This window comes from Lissotriton vulgaris, chromosome 2_1 (genome assembly GCF_964263255.1).
Source record: "Lissotriton vulgaris chromosome 2_1, aLisVul1.2, whole genome shotgun sequence".
NCBI classification, from domain to species: Eukaryota; Metazoa; Chordata; class Amphibia; order Caudata; family Salamandridae; genus Lissotriton; species Lissotriton vulgaris.
The window spans coordinates 1,734,665,926-1,734,679,076 of NC_141687.1; the positions used below are offsets into that span (position 1 = coordinate 1,734,665,926).

At 39.4% G+C, this 13,151-nt stretch overlaps 1 protein-coding gene across 1 annotated transcript in view; it reads right to left on the minus strand.

Moving 5' to 3' along the window:
• Positions 1 to 471: 471 nt before the first annotated feature.
• LOC147733207 (mucin-5AC-like) overlaps positions 472 to 13,151 on the minus strand; it is a 179,705-nt gene continuing 167,025 nt past the window's right edge. Inside the window, exons 44-51 of the mRNA XM_086956039.1 lie at positions 9,684 to 9,812; positions 9,452 to 9,547; positions 8,463 to 8,591; positions 8,227 to 8,325; positions 7,186 to 7,314; positions 6,739 to 6,784; positions 6,531 to 6,648; positions 472 to 1,338 (exon numbers count right to left, since the gene is read on the minus strand). Of these exons, the coding sequence (XP_086812165.1) occupies positions 1,167 to 1,338; positions 6,531 to 6,648; positions 6,739 to 6,784; positions 7,186 to 7,314; positions 8,227 to 8,325; positions 8,463 to 8,591; positions 9,452 to 9,547; positions 9,684 to 9,812 (918 nt within the window). The 3' untranslated portion in view covers positions 472 to 1,166. The remainder of the gene's footprint in view (positions 1,339 to 6,530; positions 6,649 to 6,738; positions 6,785 to 7,185; positions 7,315 to 8,226; positions 8,326 to 8,462; positions 8,592 to 9,451; positions 9,548 to 9,683; positions 9,813 to 13,151) is intronic.

Sequence of the window (13,151 nt, forward strand, 5' to 3'; positions counted from 1 at the left end):
ACTGCCTTTCCATGGCTTCCTTTCCGACATGGAAAGGCAGTCAGAAAGTGACTTTGGGGCCCCTAGCATTTCCCCCTCTCCCCTATGGTGCCCCTTAAACACCAAGGGGTGCCTGCCACACAGAGCAGGGATGCTTCCAAACTTCCATCTCACTATGGCATCTTGTGCTACAGGCTTTTTCCACCCGTCGCACAAGCTGACACAGTAAAATTGATGTTTTCGACCGCAATACTGAGGTTGGAACCACCGATCTAAGGTAGGGCCGTTCCAGACTGCTACGGTGTCTGTATGATGTAAGTTCTCCCGACATTGTAATGAGCTCCATAGTGATTCATTTAGTTACATATCTGCCCCAAGTGACAATAAGTAAAGATTGTACGGGGGAGGAATATGTATAAACAATGTGATACTTAGGAGATAATGTAATAAAAGCATTTACATTAAAAAAAACTCGGAAGAGCGAAACAGTTGCAAAATGCTTAAAGTTTAGTTTTATTAATCACATTGACTTTTCTGGACCAGAGGAAAAAAGCAGGGAAGAATATGTGCATCTTTACCACAATTAAATACCTATGGCACACAGATGGACATGAAATCGCAAGTCACCCACAAGTCTGATTTCTCCCGAAATAAATAAATAGCAAAGTGTGGTGTCCTGTACCAAAATATATATCTATCTCTCTATATATTTTATATAAAATCATTTGAATCCCTAGGTAAGACATCCATGACAGCCTCGTTTATTTTATATATAGAAAATCCGTCATGTTATCCCTTTCTGCCAATATTGTCTTTTTTTGTGTAAACAGTTAGACCAAATCTCCATATTGTGATGACACCAGCTTTAACACATATAGAGTATTTAATAGCAGCTTTGTGTTCACTGGCCTATTATGTTCTCTTCTGCATTCAAATATAAGTCCTTGTTCGGCAGGAGACAAAGTATGACACTAAACATGTTCATGAAAAAGGGAGAAAGCTATAGGCACACACATACAAAAAGGTTCGGTCAGTATGGCCAGGATTTCAGATGCATATTAGTATATGTCTTTTGTGTTCTTAGATATGCTTTGGAATTATTTCTGAAATAGTTGTTCATCCTGCTGCTGTAGCTGCAAAGGGTTCTGGTCCTCTTGCTGCTGCTGCTGCTGCTGCTAGTCGCTGGTCTAGGAGGTCTGTCCGCATTTGGTGCCTGTGCATCCACACTCGTCCACATACAGGTATGACTGAGTCTTGCTGGTTCCATCCAGACAGGTGAGGACCACCTGCCTTGTGCTGGTCTGGACCTCCTGGCAACAGCTGCACTTGTGCTCCATTGTGCTTGCTTCAGCAGAATACCTAAGATACATATTCAAAAGGATCACATGTTGTTAAATGGGAATGGTGGATAAGAACATTCTGCGTTAGCGTACAGATTCAATCCCATCATGAAGAGGAGATTTTGAGTGTGTCACCGTGGCAACTGGGAGTGCAGCCGACTACCGTTGATGAGTAATTCCATTGAGAAATTAGTTGCAAAAGTATGGACAAAGGATGTGGCAGTAGACTAGGCGATGCATTGTGTTTGGAATTCGGGCAACCTTCTCTCTGAGGCAGAAACCTTGGGCTAGTATTGTAAAGATTTGAAATCTTGCACAAGATACCATGCAATATCTTACAAAACATGAACTAAGATCGGCCTATCTCATTCGAGTTCAATTATGTTAAGTTCTGTTTGTAAGGCTTGAATGTTTTAAAAGTCTGTTTTTGTTTTGTTTTTAATATTTTTTTATTTTACAGTTGGAGCAAGTTGATAACAAAAGAAAACAGACAAATGGAACCAAATAACAAATCATATAGTCAAAAATTAACACAATTAATGCATACAACTCTTAGGTATATCACATCTCTAAGTGTTCATTGACTGCGCCCCAAATCAACATGCCAAGTCTGCGTTTTTTTACCCCTTTAATAGCATAAAGACTCCATTCTAATTCATACAAAGTATATCATTTTGCTCGCCAAAATTCGAATGCTGGAGGTTCCGATAGTAACCAATCTGATGCTATACATAAACGCGCTGCAGTCATTGCTACAAATAACAAATGCCTGTATTTATATAAAGATGTTCCATTGTCCACAATTTGCCCTATACCTAATAACATAAGTGCTAGGGAAATCTTAACGGTAGTATGAGTTATCACAGTGAGAATTTTGTTTATACTGATCAGAAATTGATGCAAATTGATACAGCGAAAAAATATATGCAAGCTATCAGCGCTATCACTCCCGCATCAAAAATTGAGTACCTCATTTAATCATACGATCTGGGGTATAGTATAACCTAAATAAGGTTTTAAAAAATTGAGCCTTTAAATTAGTAGATAGAAAAGCTTCTTTAGACATCAAAATAACATCCTCTATCGACAAATCAGGTTCCCCCAGCTGAGTCTGCCAATATATATTATGTTTCTGCAAATCATCTGGTCTATAATCCATCAATATTTTATACAGGGCACCAATTTTTTTCCGAGACTGGATCACCTCCACTAGGGGATTAGAGACTGGTTGAATATGTTTTCGAGTCAAAAAAACTCGAACCTGAAAGTATTTAAAAAATTAAGTATTAGTCAATTGATATTTCAGTACCAGATTTTCATATGTTATTATAAGCCCTTTTGGTTCAAACAAATCCCCAATTTGCGTTATGCCCCTGTGCTACCAATCTCTGGCTACCCGATCCCAAAATATAGAAGGTAATATTTTATCAGCGTTAAAGGGTGTATAGTATGTACATTTCCCTAGATTTATCATTCTGGATACCTTCCTCCAGACTTTAAATGCTGATTCCAGAACTTTAAATCGAGTTTTCTTTATAATAATTGCCTTCGAGTTCTCGGAATAAACACCTCCTAGCTTGATTCCCTAAAAGTAAATAGAATATAGAAGGTGCTTCAGCTACTTCCTCTATCTGCTCCCCCGTTAATGGCAATTGCATTCTTTGCAAAAAGCATACATAAAAATACAACAAAAAATCGGGAATAGCCCACCCTCCTCTTTCAACAGGAAGTGTCATCAATCTCGTCGCCCAACGCGATTTCCCCGGAGCCCAAAGAAATCTTATACATAAAGGTTGTAGTTGTTGCAGGTACTTTAAGGGAATCTCAAGGGGAATGGCTCTAAGTAAATATAATGCTTTTGATAGAATACTCATCTTGATGATATTGCCTCTTCCGATTATTGTTAACTGAAGACGTCCCCATCTGTCTAAGGATTGTTTTATATGTTGTAGTGTGGTCAGCCAATTGACATCTACTATATCTTTCATAGATGTCTTTATTTTAATTCCCAAATACATTACTTCCGAGACAACTCTGGGGTTCGTGATTAGTATGTTATCCGTGCATAAAACTTGAGTTTTTGAGGAGTTTAATTTGTATCCTGAGTCTATTCCAAATTTATAGGCCAGCCGCTCAATCTCTACTAAAGCCTCAACCGGATTCACTGTCGCCACCGCAATATCATCCGCGTATGCGAATACTGAATGCGAGATATTTTGCACGTTAAATGGTTTAATGTGCGGACTGTTAGATAATCTATCTAAAAAAGGATTTATAAATAGAGCAAAGAGCAGCGGGGAACAGGGGCATCCCTGCCTAGTCCCTCTTGAGATTTTAATCATTTCCGATTTCATACCCATAGCAGCTATTCTTGCATTTGGGGCAGAGTATAGCACCTGAATTGCTCTTAGAAAAATTTCTCCAAACCCTGCTCTATGCATAACCTCCCATAAATAATGCCACTCTACTCGATCAACCGCTTTCTCAGCGTCTAGTAAAATCAGTCCTAATTCCCGTTTTTCTGCTTGAGCAATATCAAATAAAGTGATAACTTTGTTTATGTGTGTGACAGGTCCTCTATTAGGAATAAATCCATGTTGATTTAATAATACTAACGTAGTGATAATTTTAGAAATACGATTGGCTAAAAGTTTAGAGTATAGTTTACTATCACAATTGAGCAGAGAAATCGTGTGCTACGAACCAGGCAACTCTGGGGGCTTGCCCTTTTTAATAAAACCAACAATGGTGGCATCATCCCATGATTTCGGTGCATTACCTAGTTGCGCTGCTCTGAAAGTTTCCAGCATTATATATTTTAATGGACCAAAAAAGAGTTTATAGACTTCTCCTTGAATAAAATCGGGACCTGCAGCCTTCCCATTCGCGAAGCTTTTTATGGCAAGTTCTAATTCTTCCTTGGTCAAGGGGCTATCCAACCATTCCTTATTACTTTCGTTTAATTGCTTACTACTCCCTATGTCTAGTGATAAGTCTGCTCCCCAAACTTTCTGCTGCTGCGTGTATAACTCTGTGTAGAATTGGTGAAAAATATCTAGTATTTTCTCTGGTTCATGATGTAAATTTCCATTCTGATCTTTTAAGTTGATAATAAGTCTTGAAGTTTCCTGCATCCTTAATCTTAAAGCAAGAGCTCTCCCAATTGCCTCCTCATACTCATGAGATTGTCTTTTATGTACTAAATACTTTTTGGCGATCTCATTGCTCCAAACCTCCGATACTTTAGCACGATAACGGACCACTATATCCTCAAATCCTACAATATTCACTTGGTTATTGGTTTTTTGAATTTCTTTGACTAAATTCTCTTCTGCAGTTCTTAATGCAGCATATAGATCTCGCAATTCTGCCCTTAGCTTTTTCTGATGATAATTCCCGTAACTCAAGACTTCACCTTTGAAACAAGCTTTGAAGACTCCCAAACAATATCAATACTAGCAGAATGCAAATTAAAATAAAAAATTCCGTTATCCAATTTGACATGTATGTTTTGAATTGATTGTCTAAGCATAGTTTTCTATCAAAGGTGAAACCTCTCCGCATATAATTAATCTTTAAATCAGGTATTTCTATTAAGATTGGAGCATGATCGGACGATATTCTTGGAAATAATTGTACATTTACCCCCGTTAGTAATGACAGAGGAACAAAATAATTATCTTATTGGGCCATTTTCTTGTGTGGGAAAGAGTAGTATGTATACCCCAGGGATGCTGGATAAAAATTACTTCAGGTATCAACTAAACCATGATCTGTTAAAAGATTATGAAGAGCTTTAAACACCCGGGGTTTACGTCCTTTGTAATTTTCAGGCCCCCCTATTAACGCCAGTGTATTCAAATTAATATTCATATCACCACATACAATCAAGGGTGCTAATATTGAGCATAAGGTAATATGAGAGCAGCCAATCTTTAATTCTGCAATAGCCCACCTTCCCCATTTGTCAGTTAAGCTGCGAACTGCAGTGCAGAATTGTGGTTTAGACAATATCATTACACCCCGAGTCATGGTTGTTTGTTGTGAGGCAGAGATTAATGAATATCCTAAGTCTGCTACTAAATACCTGTTGCTCCAGGATAAGTGTGTCTCCTGGAGGCATAAAATATCCAGTTGTATATAACGAATTTCTGATGCGACCCTCTTCCTCTTATTTAGATTATTGAGACCTACCACATTTAAGGAGCAAATTTTAATACTGCGTGACATCATAGTAAATTATAATAATCATATTTAATATACATATGTTACATATTCTTTCCAAATGTCTTGAGCAGCTTATGATTAGTTTACAGATATATTTTATGTTATCTCTTGCATCCACCGTGGTTTTTACCCCTTTTATTCCCCCCCAAACTACCCACACCTTCCAAACCCCCCCTACCCCAAGCTCTTCCCCCCCCTTCCCCAGATACCCCATACCCCCACATTACCGAGGCATTAGGATTCATGGTCACGTGGATGTAAAGCTTCCCGAACCCCCTGCCTTTCAAAAAGTCTGTTTTTGAATGACATAACACCTATACATCCCATCAATAAAGTGCAATATGTAAAACTATTGTCTTACAAATTGTCATAGTTTTTAACTAGGTTGCCCGGGTTACATGTAAACTATAAACTTGTATTTTAATCAACACAAATTAGAAGCTCATTGATTGTGTGTGCTGGGTAGAGCAGCAGCCTACTCATTATTTATTTGCCCCACAAATAACCCAAAGAGAGCCCGCTACCACCCCAACACTTTATCAATTGCTAAAAAATGACTCTGGTAAATCAAGACATCAGTGTAAAACATCAGATATTTGTCAATAAAACTAATTAAATATAACTTTGAACAGGATATATTTTATTCTACATATTACTAAAGACTCGCACATTTTTTTAGTCGATATTACTTATGATGTTAACTTAAATATTAATCAATTCATTTTTTTATAGATTTGTTTGCAACTTTCAATCTTAAAATTTATTTGGATTGTTCAACTATTTATTAATATTTTGCCACCTTTAATCTATCCTGGTGACCAAAAAGTGGCTCCAATTATTGAAGGATTCCAGCAGCCATTATTTATGCGACTGCCTTATCTGATAGTCTAGCATAACAGCAATGCAGTAGATATCACCATCATTCAAAGATGTAGCTCTAGTAAAGCTGACACGCAAATTCTAATTCAACCGTAATCTACGTACATGGAGGACGTGTTGCAGGTTCCTTCGCAATAGGACAGCTCTACTGGTCCAGTTGACTCGCAGGTACTCATTCTGAAAGTGGTTGAAGTCTTTTGGAGTTTGCAGCTGGGTTGAACTTCTAAAAACAGAAAGAAGTTTAGATATTTGTATTAAAAAAGAAAATATGGCAAGTATCCACAGTCTACTTTCAAGCATTATATGAGCTTACCATTACAAATCTTGCAACAGCCATCATGCGTCGTTCTGATAGATCCCTACAATGCAGAAATGAACACGAGTGAATTAGGTTGTCCTTAAACTGGGGCAAGATATGACTTCAATGGAAAATCATCAGAAGCTGAATGTTAAACAAAGGGCATTTATTCATTTCAGTGTAGGAACAGCATATTAAAATGGCCAATGTTCCCAATGTTCATATTTCTTACTATGCTTAGTGTTATATAATATAGGGTTTAGTTAATACCCTGCGACTGGCTGGTATATGTAAATTTGACTTTGAACTTTAACTACACGTGGTAAAAGAGGAAAATACGAGACATTGGGAATGACTTTTGACAATAATTTAATGTATAATAATGGCACAAAAAATAAAATTCCGTCCCGAGGACGATAGTTCATGCATTAAAAATAATAATTTTTATTTTGAAGAACCTACGGGGACACATTTGGTTTCATTAAAGGCTGGGCATGTATGCATCTTTGTGATCAGGTCGTAGCGTGGGTTGTTGTCTATGCATTCATAGGAGGCACATTTATTATCTTCTGGGGTCCAGGATTCTCCAGGCTGAAAGTAGAATTACAAAAATACATCTTTAAACTGAAGTCTACAATTCTCCAAACCATTTCTTTCCACCACCCAAAAGTACAGTAAGTTGTTAGCATATATATTTTCTTCTCCTTCAGTATACAAAAATTACCTTCTTAAAAATTAAAGCGTTTAAATGCCTTCTCTGGTACAGCAAGATCAACATGCGTGTTGGGAACTACAACTAAACACAACACAGTAGAACAATCGCTTGACCCTGTGATATTACACATAGTAATACAGCTGTACATGCTAGAGGGCAACACGCAAACAAGCACTGCCTTGAATAAACTATAAAAGCTGAAAATATGAAGAGTTGGACATGCACCAGGGAAAGCTCAGTGTGACCCCAAGCTGATGGAAAAAGAACTTCTAAAAGTTGAAGAGAAATGAAAACCGAGCTGGCTAGCTAGAACTGTTTTATCTCATTTTCTTTCCTTTATCCATCAATAAGGATTTGTAGATTACAGAGTTCTCATAAAGAACCCAGGACAGAAAGAACTGATCAGGCAGCAGCTTTAGTGATTAAGCAGTGTGGTTGCCTGGTTGAGTTGTGATGCGAGTTTCTCAGAACTCTAGTTCCTATATGAGGTGTGTACAAGTACACCTTTATTTTTTAATTGATTGATCCAGACGTTACATTGTATACGACAATTGTAATATGATTAGTTCTTCTTTGGTGCTTGTGTTATACTGTAGGGCCTAAAGATTTACCTTTCAGCTAATATGAGCGATAGTAGCAATGCCATTACAGATTGGTATACTAATGAGACAGTCTGACATATAGAAACCCATTTCATGGGATGCTCCCATTTCCTGTCTCCAGAGGTCCTGTAATGCACGCTTGTGGTGTCAAGCAGTGATAGTTGAAACAGTAAGGTTTAGAGATACCTGGATGACTTTTGTCGTGTTGTCCTTCATCGTCATTGTACATGCCACCTGGACGCAGGTGCCACAGCATTCAGCATCATCCTTCACGTACTGGTAGCCCTGTAAAGTACAAACAAGAGTTACTTCCTATGAGTCTTCTTGCCCAGCTATTGGAACTAGGAAAGTTATTTCTACAATTTCTTCCAGCAATGCACATGTGCTTTCAGAAACAGTGACCAGGAGTATAAAGAACCTACCTCTGAGCAGTCTGCTTGAGAACTGGGTGTGCACGCTCTCTTTGTGGTGACCGGGACGAACTGACCATCTACTATCATGCATTCATAATAAACGCAGACATCCCCAGGAGGGTACCATTTGTCGCCAGGCTGAGACAAAGAAAGAAACATGTTGAATTAATTTTCTTTACACAGAAAACCATCCAGTATTTCCAGGTCACTCTAGGATACGTTTGAACCAAAGAAGCAGTTTTTTTTTCTACCACTGACTCGAAACTCTCTAATTTTAACTATCCTTCCTTTAACGGTTCACTATCCCAGGTGTGTTCAAAGCAGTGGTACAGAAAATGCGAACCAGAAGCTTTCAATTAAAAATAAAAGAAAACACTTCAACATCTACTGTTTAGAGGCTCTCTGATATTTGACCAGCCAAACTTGTAAACATCGAGGTCACAGTGGCTCAAGGAAGGGCAGGCATGACTGGTCATATGATGTCAGTGTGTAAAAAAACTGGGCTACAGATGAAGTTGTCTATGTCATAAAGAGACTCATAAGTACAACATTTATTGTACTGACTTTGAGCAGTGTGCATTTGCCAAACTAGCCATATGGCATCCTGACATTCAAATTTGAGTCGTCAACAGTTGCATTTCTTCTTGACAGGTAGTTGGTCACCACTACCTATCATAACCCTGTGTGGTTATCTGAAATTAAAGTATGTACTAACCCGATTGCCACTGCTTGAGTCATTAAATCCCCCCGATATGTCATTTTGAGACAGTAACTCAATTTTAGCTTACAGAAAACTGGACATCATGTTTGTCAATCCACTTCACTCCTTCTGGCTCATGCAGTGATAAGTGCATTGATGATGGGTTTGTGTGATTGTAATTTTACCTTTTCGGCAGGCAATAGAGCCTGCTTGAGATTACCATATTATGTACTGCCAATCAGTGGGGGATGTCCTGGGGGATTAGAAACGGAACTAGGAAATTTTGAGATTTAGGTACCTGGAGAAATTTAGTGGAGTTGTTGACTTTCATTGTACATTCCACCTGGACACACGTGCCACAGCACTGGCCGATTTCCTTCTTGTACAAGTGTCCCTACAGATTAGAAATAAAGAGGAGAATCAACCGTGGTGTCGTGAAATTCATCACACAACAACGTGATCATCTCATACTCTCATTGCGCAACCAAGTCAAACCCAAAAGAATTTGAAGAACATGAAAAGGCACTTACGGCAGCGCAGTCGCTTGAGGAAAATACTGTGCATGTTGTTGTAGTGGAGTTGAGCATGAACTGGTCATTGGATACGGTGCATTGGTAAACTGTGCAGTTGTTGTCTTCAGGGGTGAATGGAACTCCAGGCTATAAGGCATAACAAGTAAGAAAAAGAATCACTAAAAAGGCCCTTTAATCCAATGCATAGTATTATTAGGGCATAAGGTGAGGGTTCAGGTTGGCTGGTGATCTTGCCCCTCAAGATCCTCATCTGCCTCATTTGCATCACTTATAATGAATTGGGTTCAGAGACGATTTCCATTGACATAATGTGGTGATAATAATCTGCCTGTTGGCTGAAGATTCCTTTGAATCCATTCACATGAAACATTGAGATGCTCTTCGGTAGTCTTCTAATATCAAGACAATGAACATAGCAAGGTGGCTGGCATTTGCAGCGTCTGTTATTGACTCAGAGGTAGCCAATGCAAAAACAAATAATTTGCCTTTCCTGGTGTCTGCCTCAGACCCAGGATGCCGAAGAAAGAGAAAAGTAGACACAGACCAGATCAGGGCTATGATAGGCCCTGTTGCTTCAGCTTCACAACGTGACTGTTACCAGGTCACTTTTATCAGAAGTAGTTTCATGCCAAATAAGTCAGTGTCTACCCAATGAGTTTGAGCCACAAATTTCGTTGAAAAATAAGGTGAAAAGTATCAGCGGTGTTTCTCAACTCCAGGGCCTTATAAAGACTGCCAAGCTGTAATTGTGTGGGAAAAAAAAAATCAAATAAAACCTCTTGATGGTCACGCAATTGTACAGTTAAAGTCTCAAAAGCTTCATAAGTTCTTTGCAAAAAAATATATATATATATAAAGGAGAGGTTGCACTTTTAAGAATGGGCAAACCGCAGAAAGAGTGTGAGGATGCAGTCAAACTCAGTAAAGTGGAAGCGGCCGCCCGACAGAAGGCTAAAACTCGCCTTGCTCTGGCTAGAAAGGCGGCACGCAAGGCTGCTAAGGATAAAAAAGAGGATGGCAACAGGGAGGAAAGCCCTGTGCCTGAAGATACAACACCAGAGTCTTCAGATGATGAACAGCCTCTCTCCTCCACCCCCCAACAGCATGAAGAACAGTGTCAAGCAGTAATCAAAGAAGGCAACATGGTTGACCTTAATACTGTAGTTCCTTCTCTTCAGTTAGAGGTGGTAGTTCATCCTCAACCCCCAAATTCTTCTCCAACTCCGGCTATACCAGCGGCCCAGACAGAAGAGGGGGGTGGAAAGAGTGGAACCAGAGTGGAACCAGAGGAAAGGAAGTGAAGGATTTTCCACTTTTTGCGAAAAAAACAACCCCAAAATTGATCCTCCCCTCCTCTTCACAGGATACACCGGCCCCAAGTGCCTTATCTAAAGGCCCCGACAAGACAGTATCTGCACCTCAAACCCAATTTCCAACAGCAAATGAGGAAGTAAGGGATGGGCAAATCATACAAGCGATAACCCCCAGGAATGAAGAAGCAACAGGGCTCGACTTAAGTTTACTGGACTCTGAAGGGAGATCTGAAGCGAAATTCCAGCTAGACATTCGTGAGATGCTCAATTTAATTCTCGACGAAATTCGTGAGATTAAAAATAATCAACGAACTGAGCTAGCTGCCATCCATGCCAGAATAGATAAGCTGGAGGAAATAACATTAGCACTCCCTATAAGGGTTCAGGAAGCTGAGTCAAGGATAGCAAGCTTGGAAGATCAAATGAATAGGGCCTCAGGAGCAACCAAGGAGGCTGTAAAGAAGAGGATCTCTATGGAAAATAAACTTGAGGAGTTGGAGAACCATTCTCGTAGATCAAACCTGAGAATTGTGGGGGTTCCCAAAGGAACAGAAGGCCCAGACACGATACAATGGGTTAACTCTTTCATCCAGAAAGTAGTCCTACCAGACTTTGAGGGAGACCTAACAATAACAAGGGCCCACAGAGTACCGGCTCAGCGTTTCCCAAATTCTCCATTTCCAAGAACAATCTTACTGAATTTTGCGGACTTTAGGGTTAAGGAGCGGATTCTTTCAAAGGCCTATCAACAACGTCAGTTTGCTATTTCAGAAACTATTAAATGTAGGATATTCTCAGACATGACTGCGGCCGCAGCCAAAAGAAGGAAAGAATTCGTAAAATTATTACAATTGTTCAAAGCTAATGGCGCCCAGGCCTCGATTGCTCAGCAATCAAAGCTAAAAGGTTCTTGTAAAGGGAAAATTCTTTTGGTTTACCAATATTGAGGAGGCCCAGACTCTTCTCAATGAAATATCCACAAAGGCTTAGGTTTAAAGGCTCAAAAGCTTAAAAAACTTAAAAAGCGATTACATTTAAGAAATCCGAGTATTCTATTAGCAAAAACAAAAAAAAAAATATATATATATATATATATATATATATATATATATATATATATATATATATATATATATATATATATTTATATAAAAGTAAATAAAAAAGAGGGAAACAACCAAGGCGGCGCCTGGGTTAGTGGGTCATACCAGGTGTAACAAGAAGACACCTGAAGAAGCTATGGGGGGGGTAGATGTGGGCTGCGTGGACGGAGGGGGGGTTCCCACGTCACTGGGGGGGTGTAGGGTGGGGGGGGTAAATGCAGTAAAAAAATACAAGCACAGTAGGTCTGTTATTCTAGAAATTAGTTGGTACAGAATATGTTTAAGATTTTTTTCTATAGATGGGATTTGATCCATGCAAAATCCTGTCCTTAAATGCAAATGGGCTGCTCAACAAACAGAAATACGGTGCCCTTTTAAAATGGATTACAGCCCTTAAACCCCAGGTGGTCTTCCTCCAGGAGACACACCTGAAAACACATTATCCAAAATTGTTTCTGCCAAGATATTTCTCCCATGGGTTCTTCTCCACAGCAGGAGTGGCACAGAGGGGTGTCGCAATCTACTTCTCAAGAAACCTACCTTGGGAAATTGTGCAGGTGCAAAGAGATCCTAAAGGCATATGGCTTTGGGTGGTAGTAAAACTGCTGGGAAAAACATTCAGCCTTGTAAATTACTATGGCCCAATCTTAGATGACACCACGGCCCTGACTGAAATTAGTGAAACGTTAAGGGGTACTCCGGGGCAAATTATAATAGGGGGTGATTTTAATTACATTCAGGATTTGAAGAAGGATACCTCTAACAAGAATAAGAAACAATTAAAACCAAAAACTAAAAGGGTGCTAGAGGCCTTTTTGGCAGAATACCAACTGCGGGACTCTTGGCGCTCACTGAATCCCAACATTGAGTATTACACATGTTATTCTAATAGATTTCAGACAGCCTCCAGAATAGACTTTTTTCTATCCTCCAGATCGTTGCAAATCTCCAACGCATTGATAGGTTGTAATCCGTTTTCAGATCACGGGAGGATTGAAATTGAATTGATTCTGGAGGGTATGGAGGGGGTGCGTCCCAGGTGGCAGCTG